This window comes from Papilio machaon, chromosome 5 (assembly GCF_912999745.1).
Source record: "Papilio machaon chromosome 5, ilPapMach1.1, whole genome shotgun sequence".
Taxonomy (NCBI): domain Eukaryota; kingdom Metazoa; phylum Arthropoda; class Insecta; order Lepidoptera; family Papilionidae; genus Papilio; species Papilio machaon.
The window spans coordinates 3,617,668-3,640,605 of NC_059990.1; the positions used below are offsets into that span (position 1 = coordinate 3,617,668).

At 32.6% G+C, this 22,938-nt stretch overlaps 1 protein-coding gene across 1 annotated transcript; it reads right to left on the minus strand.

Moving 5' to 3' along the window:
* Positions 1 to 1,624: 1,624 nt before the first annotated feature.
* LOC106708804 (delta-sarcoglycan) lies at positions 1,625 to 21,933 on the minus strand. The gene is made up of 6 exons (XM_014500359.2): positions 21,685 to 21,933; positions 6,095 to 6,320; positions 5,620 to 5,809; positions 2,404 to 2,596; positions 2,043 to 2,166; positions 1,625 to 1,844 (listed from the first exon to the last, which is right to left on the minus strand). Exons 1-6 carry the CDS (start codon positions 21,765 to 21,767, stop codon positions 1,650 to 1,652), a joined length of 1,011 nt encoding a protein of 336 aa, XP_014355845.2. The 5' UTR covers positions 21,768 to 21,933; the 3' UTR covers positions 1,625 to 1,649.
* Positions 21,934 to 22,938: the final 1,005 nt, after the last annotated feature.

Here is a 22,938-nt window from a genome sequence, read left to right on the forward strand (position 1 = left end):
GCCGGTAGGATTCAATTACCAACTTTGTGAATATTTTATACCAGCAAGACAAATGGCTATCAGGACGGATACTCGACCGGATGTATTTCTTAAATCTAGTCTTGTTGTCAACAGATGTCATGCTCATTGTTATTTAATAAGTTATTTTTAGTTAATATCTTTTTTTTGTACATACAAAATAATACGTAAGAATAAAACATTTGCTAGAAAAAATTACGATTTAGAAAGAGGCTATCGATAATTTTTGGCTATTGGATTTATTTATGAAAATTTAAAATTTGTACATACGAAGTACGAGTACCTATTCCCAATAAAGTATTTAAAATATACATAATCAAATATAGTACATTAAATCTATTATTAAATTTCCTATGAAATGTTAAAACTAATATACTTTAGTAACTTTATTTTTTGGTTTATAGTTTCTAAAAAATGAAAGAGTTTTCTATATGTATTTTATTTTTGTTTATATATTTAGCTATAATATATTTACAACAATATTAACATTTATTTATAAATCAATGTAGATTTACATGTAACAATAGCTCTAGAGTCATAATAGTATTATATGTTCCTGTTTTTTCCATATTCTTTCGCTCACTGCATATCAATTATAACATTGGCAAGCATTCAATTTCAAAACTTTTTATAGTAATACTGGAAGCTAATAGAAACGAACATAAAAGTAATTTACTCATATGAATAGTAATTTTTGGAATATTTTACGTACTTTTTGCTACGAACATCTCAATTCAACTAATACACAAACATTAACTACTTCTAAAGAAAATACGCTCTAGACAACAAGTAACATTTCACACCTGGACAGAAATCTATATGTTTTGTTCACCTAGACACGTTTTGAACATTTTTCTTTATATCTCGACTAGTACGCAGTTAAGTAAATCGGTATAATTAGTAAAAAAAAATAACATTGAAATTATATTGACCAGCATAATTTAGTTTTTAATTAATTAGTTTTGTTTTGTTTGTTCTCTAAGAATTGAATAAATGAGTCATGTCTATTTTCTGGTCAAGAACTTTAAAAAAATCCCTATTTGTTTTTCTTGCAACTATTTCTTATTTGGATAGTTAACACATTCTACAATATTCATAACTATGATCTATCACAACATCGCGGACTTAAGCATTACATAGTTCTGTTAAATTTCGATTATTTAATACGTGAACTTTCAGCGCATGCGCTTTTTATGAATGAAACTTCTTAAACATTTCATCCCAATGCATTTCCGAAAGGCACTAGTTTTAATGTATTATGTAAATAACTTTCTTTTAAAAATCGTTGCGATTCAGACTAAGGGTTGTAAGCTTGAAGTTACTTATGTACAACTGAGTATTTATTTTCATACAACACATTTACAAGGTGTGGCTATAAACAACTTTACAAGGATAAATTACGATTTTTGATTTGATAATTCGATAAAAGAAGGCTTTATTTACATTTCGTCTAATTGTAACAACCTTTGTTGAATAATTCGAAAGTTCATATACCAATCTAACAGACATATATCAGTAATTCTTTAATGTTTAAAATGAAAAGCTTTTTATATAATAATTTATATTAAAGCCTTTTTCAAATTGAAAATAACGAGGATATAAGTTACATATGGACTATATATGATATAGCATCATCGGCAGATGAGACTTTCTTCTCTGGCTGCGCAGGCGCCGTGCGGTGGAGCTAGGAACAGCTTTCCGTTGGCGCAGGCGCATAGCTGGTAAATGTTCTGATGATGCGGGTCGTGCGAATGCGCCGTCGACGAGGGCAAGGGTAGAGCTGACTTTAGCTTTGGCATGTATATACTCGGAGCATCTAGTCGGATCTATAATGAAGAATGCAAAAGACTAAACAGTGAAAAAAAAAACAAAGAATGATATCAAATTGTTATATGCATACTTTTTTGTCTTCAATTACTCGATCCTTGATCACACGTTCAGTATCATTACTTTCTTGAATTAATATAAAATAATCAAAGAATCAATTATTTAACCCGCTAACAAGATTCGTTTGGTATATTTACCGCGCCAGCGATGGAGCGCAGTCGGAAGGTGGTGAGGCAGGTGGCGCTGATGTCACCGGCGCGGGACTCCAGCGCTATGCTCTGCGCCGCGTGCATCTCCAGCGACCTCGTCGGAGACTCCAATCTGTAATCAAAAGTTAATACAATGTTCGTAGCTTCTTTTTAATACGAAAACGTGAAAATCAGATAACTATGTATACTAGTAGCGATGCTCTATCAAAAATCAATGAGGGTTTGTTACTTTTTTCAGGAGATGTAGGTAAGTAAATATAAAATAAATAAGCCGAATATAGGACATCATTAAAGCAGATTTCACAAAATTTACGATATGTACACTAACACAAAATAATTACAAACATACACTAATTGTTTTGATGGCGGCGCTCGGACCAGCGGCGTTTGGACTGCAGTATGGAAGGTGGCGCCAGCGGGGCTGGTCACTACCAGGTTTTCTGCGCCCACCGACACCGCATCAGGCGTCGCGCTCAGCAGCAGCCCACCGCGGGAGTCGCGTACCTCCAGGCGACCAACATTCACTTCCAAACGGTCATGACCTTTAACAGATAAGAATAATAATAAATAGTACTGCATACTACCAATCAACTTCTGTATTACCTTGGGTCCTAAACCTTAGCCTGTACTGAAGGGCTTATGTCTTCTCTCAATAGAATAGCAATGTTATATTCGGTTTTAATAACGAAGGAAAAAATCTCCATACAATACATAAATTTATGTATTGTACTGTAAGTTAAAAAATGTACTCTAACGTAATTTTAATTTACGTTGTTCTAATTTGAGCTATTCTAAGGTATTTATTTTACTTATTTAAGAGCCAGCCAGACAACGAGAAGAAATTTCCTACAGTATTTTAATAATTTAATTGGTTTCAATACACAATAAAATTGTATACTAGTGCACATAAGTTTGCGTAAATTGTCACAGCATAGTTAACACGTTAACTGCGAGGCCATTTTGGCGGAACTTTCAGCCAGTGCGTTTGAGGTCTGTTCGTGGCAAAGTTGAACTTTTTTCCAGTGCTATTGAGGCCTCTCCTGCCTCACAAAATTATGTTTTCGAAAAACATTTTTAAAAAATCCAAATTAGACGATATTTGCTTGAAACTTCACTCTTATGAACTTAAATATGTGCATAATATGAATCTAGCTTCGCCCGGAGTTAGGACGTTTCGTTAATGAATAAAGTAAAATTAAAAATTTGTCATCGGTTCTGCCTCAAATCGCACTGAAAGGAAGGTCAATTAATGCCTCGACTAGTGATGGGATTAAAAGAGAGTTGTAGTTACGATAAATGTTTATTGAGTATTAATCACTGAAAATGTTTTTCATTAAAACATGGTAAACAAAAAGATTTGTCACACTGGACACAAAAAGTCACAATTTTTTTAGTTTTCTTAGCAGCTTGCGTGCCATTCAATGTCAATCTTAATTTTTCGTAGCAACCTACGCAGCGCTTTCTTTGACCACCTCTTTGGAACAAATGATCAGCACATCTGCCGATAGGAAATCTTGAAAAACATCGTATGAGGGAGCATGGTGATTGTTGGTCGCTCGGTTTTCTTGTAGAGGTCGCCTTTGAACAATGCCACCTCGCACGCAATAATCAACTTTGCTACCTAGTAGCATAACATACTAATATATGTCTTGTTTGCGTTTACGTTACCGCGTAGTACATATGTGAGAGTGTGTGTCTGTTTGTGTGTATGTATGTATGTACCTAGTCTTACTAATTTCAGTATAGCAGCCGTGACCACCGAAGAAACAACTCGAACTTTCCAAAAGAAGATAAGACTTCCTACTATTAAGGAATCTGGAATTGTAAACCAGAAATATAAATATAACATTAAAATATATGATGAGTAATAGGTACATCAAGTTCCATGCTGCAGCATTAGCAAAACAATCCACACTTAAAAAAGGGCAAAATTGCAAGGGGATTTTTGTTATTGAAATATTGGATTTTAGTCATGGTGTGACGAGAGCAAAAGCTGTTGCGAATAATCAGCAAAAACATTCAACGTTCTCTGTACAAAAACGATGATCAGCACACAATGGTAAAAATTGCCACTATGGACTAAACTTCGAATGAAACTGTGACTTGCTTAAAATAACAGTGAAGAATAATCCACAACTGAGCACACATTTTAAGGCAACACCCATGTGCAAAACAAAAGAATGATGATAATTGAGTATTGTTAGTGGTGAATGTGCGTGCGTGCGAATATTATATTAAGTATAAGACGTATTAATCGTGCTATTTAAGTAGAATTAGTTAATAGTAGCTTGGCTATTAGTGTTGTGTTTCTGGCTCGTAAATACATTCTGTGTCCGATTTATGCACTTTTGGTTCATCATAGACACAGGCCACCCCCTTAAAATTCAAAGTTGCAGTAATTTAGGTTTTGTATGGTATAAGTAAAATGGTTCAATTTAAATTTAAATTAATTTTTTTGATCCCACAGACAAATTATGTTATATAATTTTGTGGGACATAGTTCTATTTTAGGTGTTGTAAATAAATAAATAAATAAATAAATAAATAAATAAAGTAAAATTTTTACCGAGGTCAACATAGTTTCTCATAACTCCAATAAACATTTTCAAATAAGTCAGATGAAGTACCATTATTTGTTTAAAACGTTAAGGATTTTAAAATAAAGTTCTACGCTCAATCTTTAATAAATCCTGCCAAAACGTCCTCGAAACTCGAAACGTTATCGAATCTTTCCACAACACTAAGCTAGGATGCGCGGCGACCGCGCCGCCCGCGCTTCGTGCAGTGCGGCCATGAGGCCTACAAATTTTGAGATAGATATGACCTCAATCCGCACTAGGCGTAATTAATTTCTTTTCAGTGCGTTTGGGGCCTGTGGGACCTCATTTTTATCTAATTACACCATTGGGCTAGATATAGCAAGAGAAACATTTCTATATATTTGTTTCTGTCGTACTCATAGAAATACTGATTTAGAAGCCTCCCGCACAGAGCGAAACAACCCGATTTTGACTGCCGCACCAGCGAGAAGTCACGCTTTGGGCCTGTTCTGCCTCAATCCGCAGTTAACGTGTTAATTAGGACGCTCGTTGCGTAACTGAACAGTGATGCAGACGCGACGGGTACTGTACTGTCTCGTCATATGTACAACTCACTTATTAATATTTATACGTTATTGACGTATGACAGGGCAATTAGTCCTCGACTGCAATACAACAGGGGAAAGCTCTTAAGCTCCGACATTTTTAGTAGCATCTGAATTATAATTATTACATTTTTCCTTTCCTATTTCCTTGCTACTCATCTAGGAATAGATTTTAAAAGCTTTCATAGACTTTTATATTTTTATTTTATAAAAGTTATAATATAAAATATTTTTTTTTAAATGTTTTAATTACAACTTTAATAATACCAAAAATAAAACACTAACATGACTCTTAACAGTTTCTTAAATTAATTTATTTAAGATTCTTAACAAGTAAGAACGCAGACTCTAATAAGTTTGTTAAATTATTAATACTGAAAAGTAAACCCTTAACGTATAATTCACTTGTATTATACTCACCCAAGAATAATCTACTCTGAACAAATCCTTGTGAGTCTCGCGTGCAGACTGTGAAGTTCCTCGAGGACTCGACAGTGATGGGCTGGCCGCGGCGCGACTTGATGCTCGACGCAAACAGGGAGTCTAGCACTAGAGCTTGGCCCAAGAGCTGCAGACCCCCGGGAACTATGCGTAGCTGACCCATGCCCTCCTAGATAATTTATTACTCATATAAGAAAAAACATAAAGACGACTCCTATTTGAAGTAGGTTAAAAAGAATATCAAATAGTAATCAATTGAAGATAAAAAATAATTAAAATTATTTAATTCGTTATAATTTTTTCGTTAAAACACTAACTTCCGTTTTGATCTCGATTTTTGATAGTTTAAAAAATTTGTAACATGTTTCTTATTTTTACAGCTCCGTTGATCGTATTTATTCATCAGTTATTTTCAGTATAAACATTCCATTAAACTAAAACTGTGTTCACTTACCGAATTAAAATCCAATACTTTTAAAACCCAAAGCGTCAATGCAAGATTAATAATCATCATGAACATGAGAGTCATAACGAGAATGTAAAGGCATTTCTTTCTCCAACCGTATATACCGACTTTGAATTGACTATTGTAACTGTTCCTGATAGAATCTGCCTTCGTGTCTCTGCCTTCATTGTTGTTTAGGATCGGCTCTGGAGTTATCTTATCGGCATATGGTATCCTGAAAAACAGACAAGTTTTAAAGTCAAGTTCTCATTATAGTCTTACATTAAACTTTGATATTTATAGTAAATATTTTAGTATTTGAGTAATTTTAAATTAAACTGCTAATTGTTGGTATCTCAACACTTAATGATATGCTTTAATGAAGTCAACTGGTGACATTTAGTGTAATTTACTTTATTTACTTAATAAATGTCATAAAATAAAAAATAGTTTTCTTCTTTCTTTCTCTAAAATATTTTTCTGTTTATTAGAAACGACGCAATTAACTTTTTTAGAATTTCCCTGGGCCATTTTATTGTAAAGGGATAGATCGTGTTCCATAATTAAAAACACCAGTATATGAAAAACTACGTTGTACCGCGTTCAGTAAAATGAAAATATACCGCCTCATGTAAATGTAAATTTACCAAAAGAAAAGGTAATATATTTTTAAAATTGATCTTTTTCTGCACAACAATGCTAACATACCGGGGAAACAGTTGTTCGAAACACATTCCACTTGCATAAATCATAGCTTTATTTCCTCTAGTTCCTACGGATCGCAGCAAATCTGGTTTTATGTCGCGTACAAGTGTCTTATCTCCCGGCGACATTATTTTTCCTTAAACACTTTTTGATATAATGTTCAAATTTATTGTAAAATGTTTTCGTGACTTATTTTGCAGGCGTACAAGTCATTTTTAAAAAGAGTTTCCATGACGTAGATTTAATAGATATTGAATGAAAAATGAACAATTCTAACAAACTTCAAAGGTTAACTATAAGTAAATGAATTGAGTGAAATATAAATGATGTTTCATATTTTTATGGCTAAAACTCGTTTAAACGCGTCCAAAATGTTAAAAAAATTATCAAAAATAATGACGTACATTCTGATTGCTTATGAAAACTATGTTTTGGTGCGAATTTGATATTTCAAATTTAGTAAATAATTGTGTGTAATGACGATTTAAACTGTGATTTTAATCATAGTTTAAATCGAAGTTTTTCCCTTCTCTTGTAAACAAAGTCATATCCTTGCCGCGACAGGTACTATAAAAGTAAACTACTTGACAGTATGGATGTTCCTTTTGTAATATAAAAATGTACTTTTGCTTTACCCCTAGCTTCATGTAATGAGCAGCAACACGCTTGATTTCTAATAGTCACGCGAACTAGATTACGCTAAAACCGCTGAAATTGCTAAAACGCCTTTCTGTACACAATTTTATACTCAACCTTATTTACCGTTAAAGGTGCTATTGGAATTAAAAAGGAAATTTAAAGGATTCTGCACTTCAAAAATTATATAAACGTCGTATGAAATAACGTACTAATAGGGTAATTATATCTTGTTATATGGCATTATCAGCAATAACTGAGTTTTTTTTTTGAGAATATAGTAAACTAATATTATTTTTTACTATCACATATGAACATCGAAGTGACCATGTTATAGTACCCAATCAAGGTTCGATACTCGCTGACAGTGGAAAAATAACGAAGTTCAAAAACTAAATATGTTAAAGCTAAAAAAGTAAGTGCCTTAAAAAATTAAAAACAATATTTCAAATTTTGGTCAGGAATAAAAGCTCTTTACAAATCCACTGTTTAAAATTTAGTTAGACTCTCATTAGCAGTTAAAACAATGGGTGGCTTGTTTTGTTTGACTATTGCAATTATTCGTATGAATAGAGCGCTGGGCATCGGTGGAACAGCGCGCGGCGGCCGTGCATTACTAGCTTTTAAACAGCTGGATTTTATTTGGAACCGAGTAAAACGCACATTTATTTGCATGGAACGAGTTTATTGTTTTAGTAAATACGGATTTAACAACTTCGATAACCGTAAAAGTTCCGCTGTATATGTTCTACATACAAATAAAAAAGATATTTGTCTATTTTTAATGAACAGTGATACGTAAAAACAGTAGTAAAGGGAATACAATCAAAATAGGTTATACACCACTATTTAAAGTTTTTTTAACACTGTAATATAACGTATAATATAGAAATCTTGTCATAATGAAGACTAATTACATCTTTATTGCCTCGTAGGGAAAGTTTAGTAACACAGACAAAAATCGAACGTGTATGTAACATGCAAAAGCCTTGTGAAATTGATGAAAGAGTGTACAAGATGGCCACTGGAAGTATTTTCGTCATCAAATTGTATTCAAATGTAGCATATGTGTTCTCAATAGATATCATATTTCGTCGAGACGTGTACAAAAGCAGCCGATTCGGTATTCGTAAAACTGGCCACCGTCAGCGGATAAGGGTCATAAATTTACTAGGATTGAGTAGGACAGAAGCATTGTGTACGGAAATGTTGTGCTCATCAAAAGTGCCAGATAGGACATCGTGTTTCTATTATGTGTATCTTGGAATAACATATGACATTTAAATGCTATAACACAAAACTATATATAATAGTTTATTACTCTTTTTACTCTGATCTTTATTATTATTATTTATAAAAATACTGGTGATATTTTATATTATTATTTGAAACATTTTTGTTAAAAGGAAATACTTAAAGTCCGTGTGAAAGCGGTCGTGCACTTTATCTCTCCGTCCAGTCTCCCAACACGTTTGGGGGGTTTACGTGGCATTAGAAACCAATTACAACAATAATGTTGGGCTCTTACAGGACTGCCTTATCGGATTTTTTTTGTAAAAAAAATATAACGTATCAAAAAAACGCACGGCAAATTTAAAATGATCACATCGTAATATAATTTTAACTATACATTTTATATTTGGATCTTTATTTTTCCCTCGACTTGTTTAAATTAAACTAAAAAATATAATGATAATAAATATTATGTTTCAATAGAATTAGTAACGAAGCAAAAAGGAAGTAAGTACTGTAAGTATCCATACTTATAGCCATGATAAAAATATACACACCCTTCCTGCTTTTTAGTACTGGCATTGTACCCCTTGCGAGGTTATCTCATGTCATGCAAACAGCGAGACAATTAATAACTCTATAATAGAACAAATACCTCTGATTGGTCATTTGTAACTGAGAACAGTTTATTCTCAAAGTCATAAAACTATTTACAAAATCATACGTACGTACTGAATATTGTCAAATACTAGATGTTACAATCCCATAAAAGTTATTGAAATAAATGGTGTCACAAATGGAACCGAATAAATTCTGGATACGGAAACATAAATGATGTACGTAGCTGTGTTATCCATAGCTGCGTAGACCGTAGCGGCGTAGCTTCGTAGACTCCGTAGAGTGCGACCCCGACGGCAGCGCGTGCCGCAAATGAGGCATATTAATCATCTCCATCACGGTAACACGATTTCCGAGCTTCCTTACTTTTCAGATATGCGTTAAAAGAAGTTGACTTTGCTTTATTTTCGTATTATTTTCTTAACTTCTTTAACAAAATTGTAATATTTTTAACATTATAGATTAATATTTAAGTATTTAATTTACTTAGATACCTTTATTTAATTGTGTTGTCTTAGAATAGATTAAATACAAATATTTTAGGCACCCTAACCTCAAAAATAGTAATGAGAGAAGGTCCAACAATAAGATTCATTATTTAATCCATATTAAATGCGAACTTAAATTTTTCTTGCATTTAAAATTCATTTGATTTCTTTTATTAGGTGCATTGCGTAAATTCAGTGGCATTTAATGTGAAAAGCGCGGTGGTGGAGTTGAGCACTGAGCAGTATGTGTGCTAATTGAGCGTTTCACCGCCTCCCCCCCGCGCGCTTCCTGTCGCCCCGCATCCCGCGCCGCTCGCCGCGTCGCCGCGGAATGCGCGCCCGCTGCACATTCGTTAGCAATATTCCACTAACGAACCAAACTAATAGCCATTAAGTTGAATAACGTAGCACTTTGCGCTTCGAATACCATACACTGTAGTGACACATGATTCCTGATTTGTACAAACCCCGCTTATCGTACCTATGTTATAAATATTAAAATGGATTACCAATTAAATTGACACTTGTTTTTATTATTTAACGTAATCTAGAATAAAACCGAATTACATTTTGCTCTATGAGGGGTAAGTTGATATAATTGTCAATGTAATATTTTTAAACTTTTTGTGTGATTGATTGAACAGGTTTTTAGTTAAAAAAAAATTAAAGCTTATTTACTACCTAATCCGAAATATATAAATGTGTAAATATAAAATCGCCTACGATAGCGCCGATTCTGATTGCATGCGGCGAATGCAACGTAGCGTTCCATTATGTGGCACATAAATCAAATGCATTGAAATCTCCTTCCTCTTTCGTGTCGGTGAGCCATTGCCGGATAACAGATATTTAAATCTTGCACTTGATAAAATTTGAGTCATACAGTCAAATACAAAATAATCCCCATTTTCTACGAAATTCAAAGTGTAAAAAATATATTTTTTATTCCACATTGAGCCTATAATACTTTGTATATAATATTGATGAATTGGAATTGTCTATGGTAATACCATATTATCTATGATATGACCATAAATGTCAGTAATATCTGTGATAATCTTACTAATATCATAATTGCGAATATTTAGATAGATGCAGGGATGTTTGTTACAAGGTATCTCCAGAACGGCTACATGGGTCTCGATTAAATTTGGTCTAGATGTAGAACACAGTTGGGAAGAACACATAGGCTACTAATTAAGTTTTTTTTTACAGCTGGTACAAATATATTTTATTGCTTCCTTTTACGATAAGACAGTATTATCAAAAACAAACAATAGACATGTGAAATTTTATAAGATCTTACTCAACTGAAAACGACGAATTATACGTCTAATTAATTTGATTAACAATTTTATTCTTAGTATGCTTTTGTGATTAAATTTTACTGTAAAACTTCACTTACTATACGTTTCATTAGGTACTTATTAAGTACACTTATTTCTAAGCATAGGGCATTACCAGACTAAAATTAAATAGCAACATATTAATTAGTATAATATTATATATGTAACAATAATATTATAATAAGTAACACAGCCTACAAGTACAGCCTTTCAAGTTTATATCAATTCAATACAGAATAGAATAAGCTAAGATATTATTAACAACGGTCTTAACACGATGTACACGATCATCGCGGTTTCCGTTAACTGTTGGCTACGAGTACAGAGACATTTGTATTGCATATATTGTCATTGCACACATCCTCTTTAAAATAACAGAGACAACAATATGTGTTTATCTAAGGCATAAAATTATTAATGTTTTTAACCATTTAAATTTTAATGTCGTACTTAATCAAAGATTATCCGTAAACTTCCGAAATGCGATCTCGGCAAACAAATATCAAAGTACTTATAGTGGAAGCAGTTTTATTGATACAAATTTAAAGGTAAAACATTATCTTTTACAACCACGATGACGTCATGTTTATCTGAATAGTGTCTAACTGTATTTCTTTAAGCAATACAGTAAAACTTGAAACTGTCTATCAGTCCATTAAAATAATACTCTTGTATTAAGTTATAATTTCCATAGAAGCCAACGCTCTACTTGATCACAACTAACATAAATATTTAAATTCATCATATATTGAACTGGACCATACGTTGTAGCAAAGCACCAACAAATGTTTTGCGAACAATAACATAGCTAAGCTTTTCCGTACTGCTATGTTATTATTACTCAGAATACAGCATATTCCATGTATACTAAGTTTAAAGTTAACTTGCACGTAGCCTTAAGTAATTCAAATTTAATACTTAACCAAACAAGTTTTCACCAAATGAATAACATAAATCGATTTACATATAACATGTTATACCAATAATATGAGAAAAAATGCTTATAGCCATGTCTCTCAGTGTTTCAGTCATGTCTTAACAATTGTTTAGTTACTTATTCTAGAAATAATTTCATATTAAATAATAAATAATTTGAACAAGTTAATAGTCGTTGTTTAATAGATGCAATCGAAAATGCATAGCTTTTGTAGGCAAACATACGCTTGTGTATAGATGCAAGTGCTACGAATAGGCACGAGGTGTCATGTTCGGGTTAATACCTTGCCTGAGAGACATGTCGGCCCGGCTCAGCATAACGTCAAAGGCAAATTGAAAATTAATTTATGCTCGCAAAATTTCATATAAAGCTCTCTGAGATTGTAAATCAGTCACATGAAACTTTGTGGTGGAAGTGGGGCCATCAAGCCATTACTTAGACACAAATTCTACTTCATATCTCTATCATAATTTGTATAATATACATATGTAAACATGCAAAAATCTATAGATATATTTAAATTCTCAATCGATAGCTGATTAATGATAATATTTTTTATGTGTAATACAATTAACGTATCTATTTCTTAAGTGTTCTTTAACTGTGGGAATAGTAATCTAAATATTGTAAAAAGTTCCTAACTTACCTAACTTCCTTTTACTGATGTCCACAAAAACCTCTTGGATAACATTTTATAATTTCAGTATAACCCTAACTGAAGTCACAAATGGGTAACCCTTATTCGAACAATCGATGCGATCATTACAAGTGGTTGTAACGTAACAAAGCTGAATGCACTCGCGGGAGCGGAGGGTGACTGGAAAGAGTCGTAAATACTCTCGACGCCTCTCACTTATAAATTAGGATCATAAAGCAGTTGCCGAAGTTTGCTGGCGGCGCCGCGACCATAAAACAGCGCTTACGTCTCTTAGGGGATATGCCGATGCTTGTTCCTACTTCGAGATCTTTCAATTCCTTATAATAATTATGAAATTATTGAAAATCTTTATTTTTTTTTATTTTCTAACAAATACGTCTAAAACCATGAATGTTGATGGTGTGCTCTCTAGCGTTATTACAAGAACTTCTGTTTCGACAAGCAATTTTCATGACGATTGGCCACAGGTTTAAATACTAAAGGTTAATTTTTGTTTTATGAAATATTCATTATGTACTATAACGATGTTATATAACATACAGTAGAGTCATCGTTATTAAAAATGAATATATGAAGTTATTTTTTTTTAAAGTAACAAAGTTTCTTCCTGAAATAAATGGCTATTTTAATATTTATGGGCCCACGCAATGCTTGCATCGGCCGCCGCGCCGGTCGCGGACGCGTGTGAATATGAATCAAAATTTCACCAGTCGCTGCCAATTTTCATGTTAATTGCGTTTTATTACTTCCCGAAATACTCTCATCAATCCTGCACAGCACATTGGATAAACAGTAGCTTTACTACACACGATAGGCACATACAATCTGTTGTAGAATTATGTGTTAAATTTTAGTTGGAATTTGCTTTTGAATATTCATAATACGCAGCAAATTAATCTATATCATATATTTAACAGCCATCAACTAATATGATGTGGTCGAGTTGCACTTTTCAATTACAATATAAACTTTCTCACTGAGACTTTTAACTTCAAAATGTAATTTTCACATTCATCATTAACTTTTAAAATACATAATTGGTTTCTCAATATATATTTAAAAAATTTAAATTTGTTTTGTTATAATAACAATAATTTTCCATTGTTGAACCATCAACCTCAATAATAGTAGATAAATCCAGATAAATTCACTTTATAAAATGTCAAAAAATAAAGAGCGAAATAATGAAATGCGAATTTCATTAAACTCCCACTGAAATTTGTAAAAGGCCAATACGTAATAGCGTTACGAATTAATGAGACGTGTTTTAAACTTCTCTCGGCATTCCATTAATTAGCGCCTGATAAATTTTAACTGCGAATTGTTTAAAGTAGCGTTACTCTTGCTAATTTCAGTTGTGAACGTTTTTTGAATTTACTCTGTGGTTGAAATGAATAATTGATTATCATCGGACGTTTCAAAAGTTTTCATCAAAAACACATGAAGTAAAAATTAAAATGAAACGATGACTGACAAAACAAGACAAGACAAAACTAGACAAGATTTTATAGTATTTTAAAAAGAGCGATTCAGCGTCACCATCTTCAGGTATCTACAACTACTGAACTTACTGATCTTTTGTTGTATGAGTAACTATAATTATATTAACACTTTTTTTATTATATTAATTAACACATTACTTGGACGTACTTCATAACATTATTGAAATTACATATCAAGAAAGGAATTAAACAAGTTTCGACATGTCGTATTGAATGAACGTAAAATAAAGTGGCAATCCGTTTAAACTTCGCATAAATCTTATTCGATTTATCCTCTCAATTTGAGGATACCGACGTCATGTTGTCGGACGTGTTGTTACAGTTTGACTTCTACGTCCTCAGTAAGTTAACTTGAATTAACTTTAAAAGATACTAAGTAGTTAAAAATATTAAGTTATTTTTTAAATGTTCACTTTTTGACAATGCAAGTTAAAGCATCTTTTAAAACAATCACTAAAATAAAAATATTAAAAATTTTATCAATTAACCAAGTTATGCCGAAAACATAATTAATAAAATTTACGTGGTACATATTATATATCAGCGGTCACCCGCGACTTCGTCAGCGCAGAAAAAAAGTAACGCATAATATGCCCACCTGCTACCTTCCCGTCAAAGTCCCATCAAAATCGGTGAAGCAATTCTCGAGATTACCCGGAACAAACGCAGCCTTGCAGACAGACATACACACCGACAGACAGACAGACAGACAGATCAACTACGTAAATACATGATGTGTATGAAATATGTTTATTTTCGATATTACATATAGATACTCAAATTTTTATATATTTTTTAATTCTTTTATATTTTTTGGAGTTTAGACTTTATGTCTATACGATAAATATGTATTAGATAAAAAAGCTCAACGAAAAATCCGTTTCATGAAAATATCTATACGAGTGATGTTATTTGGCATAAAAAAATAAATATTGGTACTTTTACCTACCGGTCAATGGCCTCTGTAATACCGCTAAAGCCTGGACGATGTTGTAAAAGCTTTCTAAACCTATTTTCCGTATGCATAGCCATACCTCTTCACAGATTTAGCGCTCGGAAAAACTAGAACTTATTGCATGTGAAATAATTGGCATCAGGCATCTATTTCATTTCTAATTTCTGTACAGTTTATTTTACTAATACATATATTACTTTTAAATACATATATAAATGTATATATTTTATGTAATCGGAACACCTAAATTCATTAAATTATAAAATTCATAATACTTAAAATGCGAGGTCGATTGGATTAAATTGGCCAGTGTTCGTAATACACGAGATATGTAGGTGATTTAAGGTGAGAATTTTTGGTGAAAATCAACAATCTTATCACGTAGTTCGACGAAGGCTCCTCAAGACAATTATATCGTACAACTTCGAGGAGTGTGAGTTGGAATTGGAAAACAGAAGTATTCGCGGGTAAGATTAGGAAATAACATAAAGACACGTATCATATTATACATATAAACGTTATTTATTAAATGTATTTAAACAAACATGAAATGTAGCTAAATTTATAATTTTTTTATATGACATGGTGACAAACGAGTAAGCGCCCACCAGAATTCGCCAAAATAGCGAAGCGACCGTTACCCATAGTCATCCGCAAGTGGAGCTGCGGGGCCTACCGTAAATCGACGGGGGAGGCGATGCACAGAAATAGAATATTTCCCCTTCCTAAGCGTTCCCTTCTCGGTCATATCCACTTTCCTTTCCCATCCATTCTAAGAAAAGTGTGGGAAAGGATAGGGGATTAAAATTAGGCCTCCGGCATCCACACTCCTGCGACAAAAGGCGGAATTGCTTCCACTTTTTATCATGTTTACAAAATTATAAATAATGACTGCTATATTTTGACTATTTTGACCTACATTACGCCGGCTAGTTTATCTTTTCCAAGATATTTGTGACATCTAACTTGACTAATAGCAATAGACTGTTAAAGTTGTTACACAAGCATTCGTGCATGCTTAAACATGTACTCACAGTAACAAAGTAACATAATTAAACAACAATTATGTACAGCAGAGATGTGCAAGTTAAAGTGATCGTGAGATTGTCAAATCGCTTGAATGTAATACGCGACGGCGAGTTTCCCTTGGACTTTACTTACGGCACTTCAACTTAGTTGAATCAAAAGTTGTTTCTAGCTTGTCCCTCTTATAAAGTCGAGAACAACTTAGTCGCTTTTGCTCGCCTCAATCCACTCGTAGTCGAGAATGAAAACAATCAAATAACTCTAATGCAATTAGCGATTTCAGATATAAACTAATTGCATCATATTCATATATATAATTTACGTTTGTGCAAAAATAAAAATACTTTAAATATACTATATTATATAGCATATTTTTCTACATAAATTATCACTGAAAAAGATATATTTAACTATTTAAGGTCATTATCGTCTATTAAATTCTGTATAACAATACAAATTGTGTACGGTAGCATGAGCTAACACTCACAGCACTATGAAAAGACAAGTGAATGTACCAAAGGAAATGAACAAGGTATACGTGTGAATTATTCAGTTTGTCGGGAGCTTACTCTCGCGGGATTGGATGGATTATTAACACTACATCCCTGATTGTTATTGTAAATCGATACCTTTGCTTGTATATTTTATTTATCTCTCAGATATTTCCTTGTGAGAAGAAGTGCTTTTGTCAATACATAATTTTGTTTTATTTGTCAAAAAAAAACGATATTTTCTGACAGATATCGCCCACAGCGTCTTTTAAAAGTAGATCAATGTAGATTCTGTATAAATACACATTAAAGTAAGTAAGTAAGGCAATATATAGTGCTGAATGAACTTTGTACAAGTTTTACTTAAGTTAAATTGGAGAAATGAGAGGGTGACAATAACGATTCAGTACATCGGTTTTGTGGTTCGCAAACAAGCCGAAGCGTTTTCTACGTGACGCGCAATGCCTATAGACGTTATGGACGACGGCCGTGCAACTCGAATCAACCGGCCGTGCCAATGAAATCGACAATTATTCTTACAATATTTACACTACCGAGAATTGAATAGAAAACTAAACTCCAGTTACCGAGAATTGAAAAGAAAAACTATTTTTCGTTTAATTAAAATTCTTTGAGTAAAATAGGAAATGAAATTCATTGTTATTAACAAAAATAATTTAAAATTATATGCCTCAACCATTCCACGACATTCATGTAAAATTTTAATATAACTAAGTTCAGTAATAAAGTGAGCGTTTTAGTAATTTTTTATAAAAATTGTTTTCACTTACATTTCGTTAAATATTTATCCCTAGGTTTTAATCCTTTTAGCTTTTATCTAAATAATTTCCCTGTATAAAATATTTCGTCACGGGTATTTTTAACATCCTAGTCCCAGGTCAAAAGAGATTTTAGTCAATGTTGAAAAAAAAAAAGAAATTAATTTTGCTTGTGTTAGAAAAAAACAAATAAAACAAAAGAAAACAATTGAAGAATTTTAGAAATCATAAAGAATGTGGTATTAATTCAAACATCTATAGTTAATGTAGCATTAAATGTTTTGTAACTGTAATTAACCATTTCTCGTTGAGTTTTCTGAGTAATCAAATTAACTGACATTGCAATGATTTCAGTGATTCCAAATATTTTAATTGACAAACAGAAATTTGGACTGGAAAATGGCGCCCAAATTTTACCTGCATTTGCTGGATGTTAATTCACAGAGTAAATATCACATCAAAATAACAAAAGACAACCTTTAGTTCGCTGTCAAGCATTATTAAAAATAAAGCTATATATAATCCGAATCGTATATTCCTTCTCTATTATAGTTAATGCATTAGCTGACGAAATAAGACAGGTCTTAACATTATTTTTTTATGTTGTGAGGTGGCAAGCATGCTTGTAGCCATTTGAATTCGCCGAAATAGCGAAGCGACATCCCCAAATCTAGATAAACTTCCTCAGTTGCAGATGCGTACCTTTAATCAACAGAGATGGGGACGCACAGAAAGTTATTATTTCCCCTTTCTGTGCGTCCCCTCTTTCGTCAAATCCACTTCCCCTTCCCAGTCTTACCTTGTAAGAATATGGTGGGAAAAGAAGAGTAGTAAATTAGGCCTCAAGCACGCATACTCATCAGAACGCGGAATTGCTTCCACTTCACGTCTGTCTTCTGTGTGGTCGTGGTATTTCACCGGTCGACCCGGCCAATTCATGTAACAGATGTTATTATTGTTGGCGTCTACCACTGTTAAATTTAATTTAATTGTAATACTTTTAAAATACTTATAGACAAATACGTAACCACTGCTTAAATTATACACCGAAGAAATCGTTTTATGTTAATATTTAAATTTACACAAAGGCAGAGTTTATAGAGAGTTTTAGAGAAAGTATTATTAACTTTATTTATTCGTAATTTTGTATGTATTCAGTTTATTTATATTGATTTCTACACTGCAAAGTTATCTCAAGCTCCTAGCAATAAGCAATTAATAGGACAATGAACTGCCAAGTATTTATTATTTTTAAAACGTTTCTTTGTGCAAACATACCATCTTTTTTAATTATATTTCATATCTCAGAATAAATGGAGACACCCGAACCATCATTTGCGTGACTGTTCATAATTATTAAGCCTACGTCGTGATATTAGTAAGTTTTTGGCCTTTATAAAGCAAATTGTCAGTTTGAGTAAAAGTTTCATTCAATTGTATTTAGGAAATTGATCGCTAATGTAGTTCGTTCGACTTCTCGATCGTTAACCTAAATCTTACATTAAAAAGTGTTCACTATTGATTTTATTACTAATGGAATTTAACAATTAAAAGTAATTTAAACATACATTATTATTGAAGGCTTTTAGTAAATTTGACGAAAGTTCTAGATGAATTAGAAAATATTAACTATATTTAATATAACTTAATAAAAACTTGTGTACTATATCAAAGATCATCAACAACAAAAACTGTTTTTTGGCTTAGCACCTGATTGATTTTGGTCAAAATTAATAAATAATTTATTCCTCCATATGAATATACCTACCATTAGTGGTATTTAACAACGTAGTATACGTGTAAACACGAAAGAAAACAACATAGTATTATTTAAATACAACTCAGGGCCGGTACGTGCGTCGGCTCGTAAATCTCGCGACAAGGGGACTTTTGTTTGACAACTTTCTTTTTTATTTCCTCTTTATCTGTGTAATGCAAAAGCTTGCGAATACTCAGGCGCAACTCGGAAACCCGCTTAACTTCAATAAATCAATTTGTTCACTTACGCTTACTTATACACTCGCAGCGAGCAGACTTCGGGACGTGAGAACGACTTTCAATGAAAATGTAAAAAAAAATTCACCGTCACATACTAGCTGAAAGTCTTAATCCATTCGCCAAAGTTGGAGTGTTTCGATAGAGTGGTTTTTATTTAGTTTTTTTATCTGTTACTTCTACTGATAAATTCTGACGCTTTTAAACTCTAAGCAGATACAAACTTTACTAATCGCATAAATTAATTAAAATACTCTTTGACGATCTACTATTCAAATATTAATCTTAGTAACCTACCATTGTATTTGAGCACTATCTGGGAATTAGAATACATTATTTGGCTAGAAAACTTGTTTATGTTTAGTTACGCAAATTCTAAGTTAGAAGGCGTAGTGCCGAGGGAACGAGCATGCTTTAAGAGGTCGGTGTCGGTACATTGTAGCTCTTGACCTCTAACTTGTGTAACAGCACTACATTCCTTTTTAACAATTGTAGATGTTTTTAACTAGCTTAAATAAACCGTCGTTGCAATACAACGTTAAATAAAATATTAAATAAGTCAAAATAAATAAAATCCAAAATCTACATGTCATAAAAACGAAGAACATTTTTCGCTCAGTGATTGTGATGTAATTAATTTTATACTAATTTTAATTGTTATATTTAATTTCGTTTGTAGACTATTATCTAATGTTGTTACAACTAGTCACCATGTCTTTAAATTCAAAACATCAAAGTCGTTCCTGCATGTCCATTTTGCATCACAAAGTTAGATGTGCCCGTAGTTCTATTTTAAATGCGATAACGCCAACTTTCCACTACTCGAAATGTGAATACCTTGTTGCGAAAATGTGACTAACGGAAACTGTACAAGTAACTGTCCTGTCCTTCCGCGGCACACATGCACTTCTCCGCTCACCCCACACCTCCCCGCACTACTCTACACCCGCACGACTACTGCCTTATCCAACTGGACCATACAACACTTTCTATTCAAATTTTCTTACTATAATTCTTTCTCGCATTGTATTATAATAACTTATGTATAAGTTATTAACTGTCGCGTACAACTGAAAAGTAGAAAGTTGTCCCCTTAGATGTAACTTTAGATTAAAATAGCTTCAGTTCAGCGTCGTCTGCCAAAAGATTTGTTGTACTTTTAGTCATCTGATTGTTTTAAAAGTATTCGTGCAATTTTAAAATACGAAAATTTATTTATTTATTTTATTTTATTTTTTTATTTCGTTATTATTTTAGAAAACGTGGTTCACTCTTTATCTTAAATAAAAGATTAGAAGGGTATGTAGTATCAATTATGTAACTTAAAAGTTGCTACTATTAAAATACACAATTGGGAAGTTCTCGTATGTACACAAGTGACTCCAAACATAGTTTGAAATTCTATGATAGAATCATTAAGATAGAAGAAAGAATTTATAAACTAAGTGATAAGAATAATCTAATGAAGCTATTATTTTTTATTCCTGTCACCATAAGAGTAATGCGATATAAAAAAATAAAAAAACGGATTTTGTCTTTTTAATTCAACTCAATTGAATCTAAATCTTATGATATTTTCTGATAGTTTAAAGGATATTGTTAGCTCTGTGATATAGAATTTTTTGGGGGTTAATTTAGGTTGATGGGTGAGTATTATGTTTTTATAAAGTAATTTAGTTAAATATTTAATAGTTTTTTATTATCATATCTTAATATATATATATATATAATATTAAAAGTTAATCACCATCAAACTGTCGTTGTCCCTACGGGGGGTCGGCACAATATATACTACTCCTATATACATCTCTATCAGCTGTATCAGCTACTGTATATCTGAATTAATATTAATGTTTCTATTTAACTACATTTAAATTTAACATGAAACAGCTTTCCATAGTTGTGTAAAATAACTTCTTGGCACATACCTTTAAAGTGAAGTTCGCATGTAATTTAATTTACTTATGCAGCTGAGATATTAAGCAAGAGACAAACAATATTAGAGGGGAACAAATGAACCTCGGCCGAAATTAATGAAGATTACAAAATTCACGGCCATTGAGTTCCGCGTTACGGCGAACCTTTCCAAGTTGCTTGTTAGACTAAATTGAGAGAAATAATAGCTGTCATTTGTTAGGTTTAAACGTTTAAATTCCCCACTCAGAGTGTAACAATCAAAACGATTTAGAAATTAATTGATGCATTTTGTAATATATCTTATGGTACTTACTTTCTGCCCTTGTGGTCTGTGTAGACGATATGGTTTCTTGCAGCTGGTGTTTGTCGGGAACGGGTCAAGGAGTGAGGGTCCATCGCACGATGTCAGTTATGTACGAAGCTTTACGTACGGACACAATTTTGTCCACATTTGTTCCTACCGGACTGTCCGCAGCGGTAAACACTTTAAAACTGTTTGCTTAGTTGCTGACCGTCTCTGTGAAATTATTCTCTAGCAGTTCCATGCGCTCAACAACTTTGAACGACCGGCTTGTTAGAGGTCGATGTTCTCTCAACATTGTGTGCAGAGTTTTGACTTCTTAGCTGCGAAAGTTCACCCGCTACGTTAATTATGTTTTTGGATTTTGCTTGTTACACCATGCCATATAGAACAACAATGTTTTACTTTTCTGCTTTGACTTGAACAATGTATACTGACGAAGTCAACTTTTTATTTGAATGGGTAATATTTTAATTCGAAATTTATATGAATAGAAAAATTATTATGTAGAATGTATCGTAATTAGATACGTAATGTATAGTAATTAAATTGTTCAAGTTTTATAGCAGTTAAAGGACTGTGTAGCTACATCAAGGATTTCACCGAGCATTGATTTTCGAAGAACATTTTTCCTTTATATAATTATGAAAAGTATATAAGTGATGTATGTATATTATGTACTGTCTACGAGTAGGCGGAGCGGTGAATGAGGCGGGCTTATAGGAATCGACAAGGAGGTGGAGAGTAGGCCGTTATTTATCTGTGCCTTCACTTGGAGCAAGAAGACCCGAGGACTCAAAATAACTTTCGTAAAAACTGCGCGTTTGGAACACGGCATAAAAAACAATTATGGAAAATATTAGTAAAAATGTACAAACTTTAAAAACCACTTGTTCTTGGATTTAATTATTTTAGATATAATTTAATCAAGATTTGTGTAGAAATGTTTTCTCATTTCATAAATTTTATTCTATTAGACAGTGTATAAATGGGCTTTAATTAACTGTGGAATGTCGGCGAAACGGCAAATATTCGAGGATCGCGGCGATCCCGCTCAGCACCCGACACGCTACGATTTACATTCTCACTCATTTATTCCTTTTAGAATTTTCTTGCTCATTCATAATCTAATTAAAAGAAATAACTTAATTTACTTTACTGCTTTTAAACTTTAATAAACAAATTATATTATATGTAGTTACAGTAAAAGTATCGTTATGACAACGTATATTGGGTATACATGACTATATTTTTAATTACTTACAA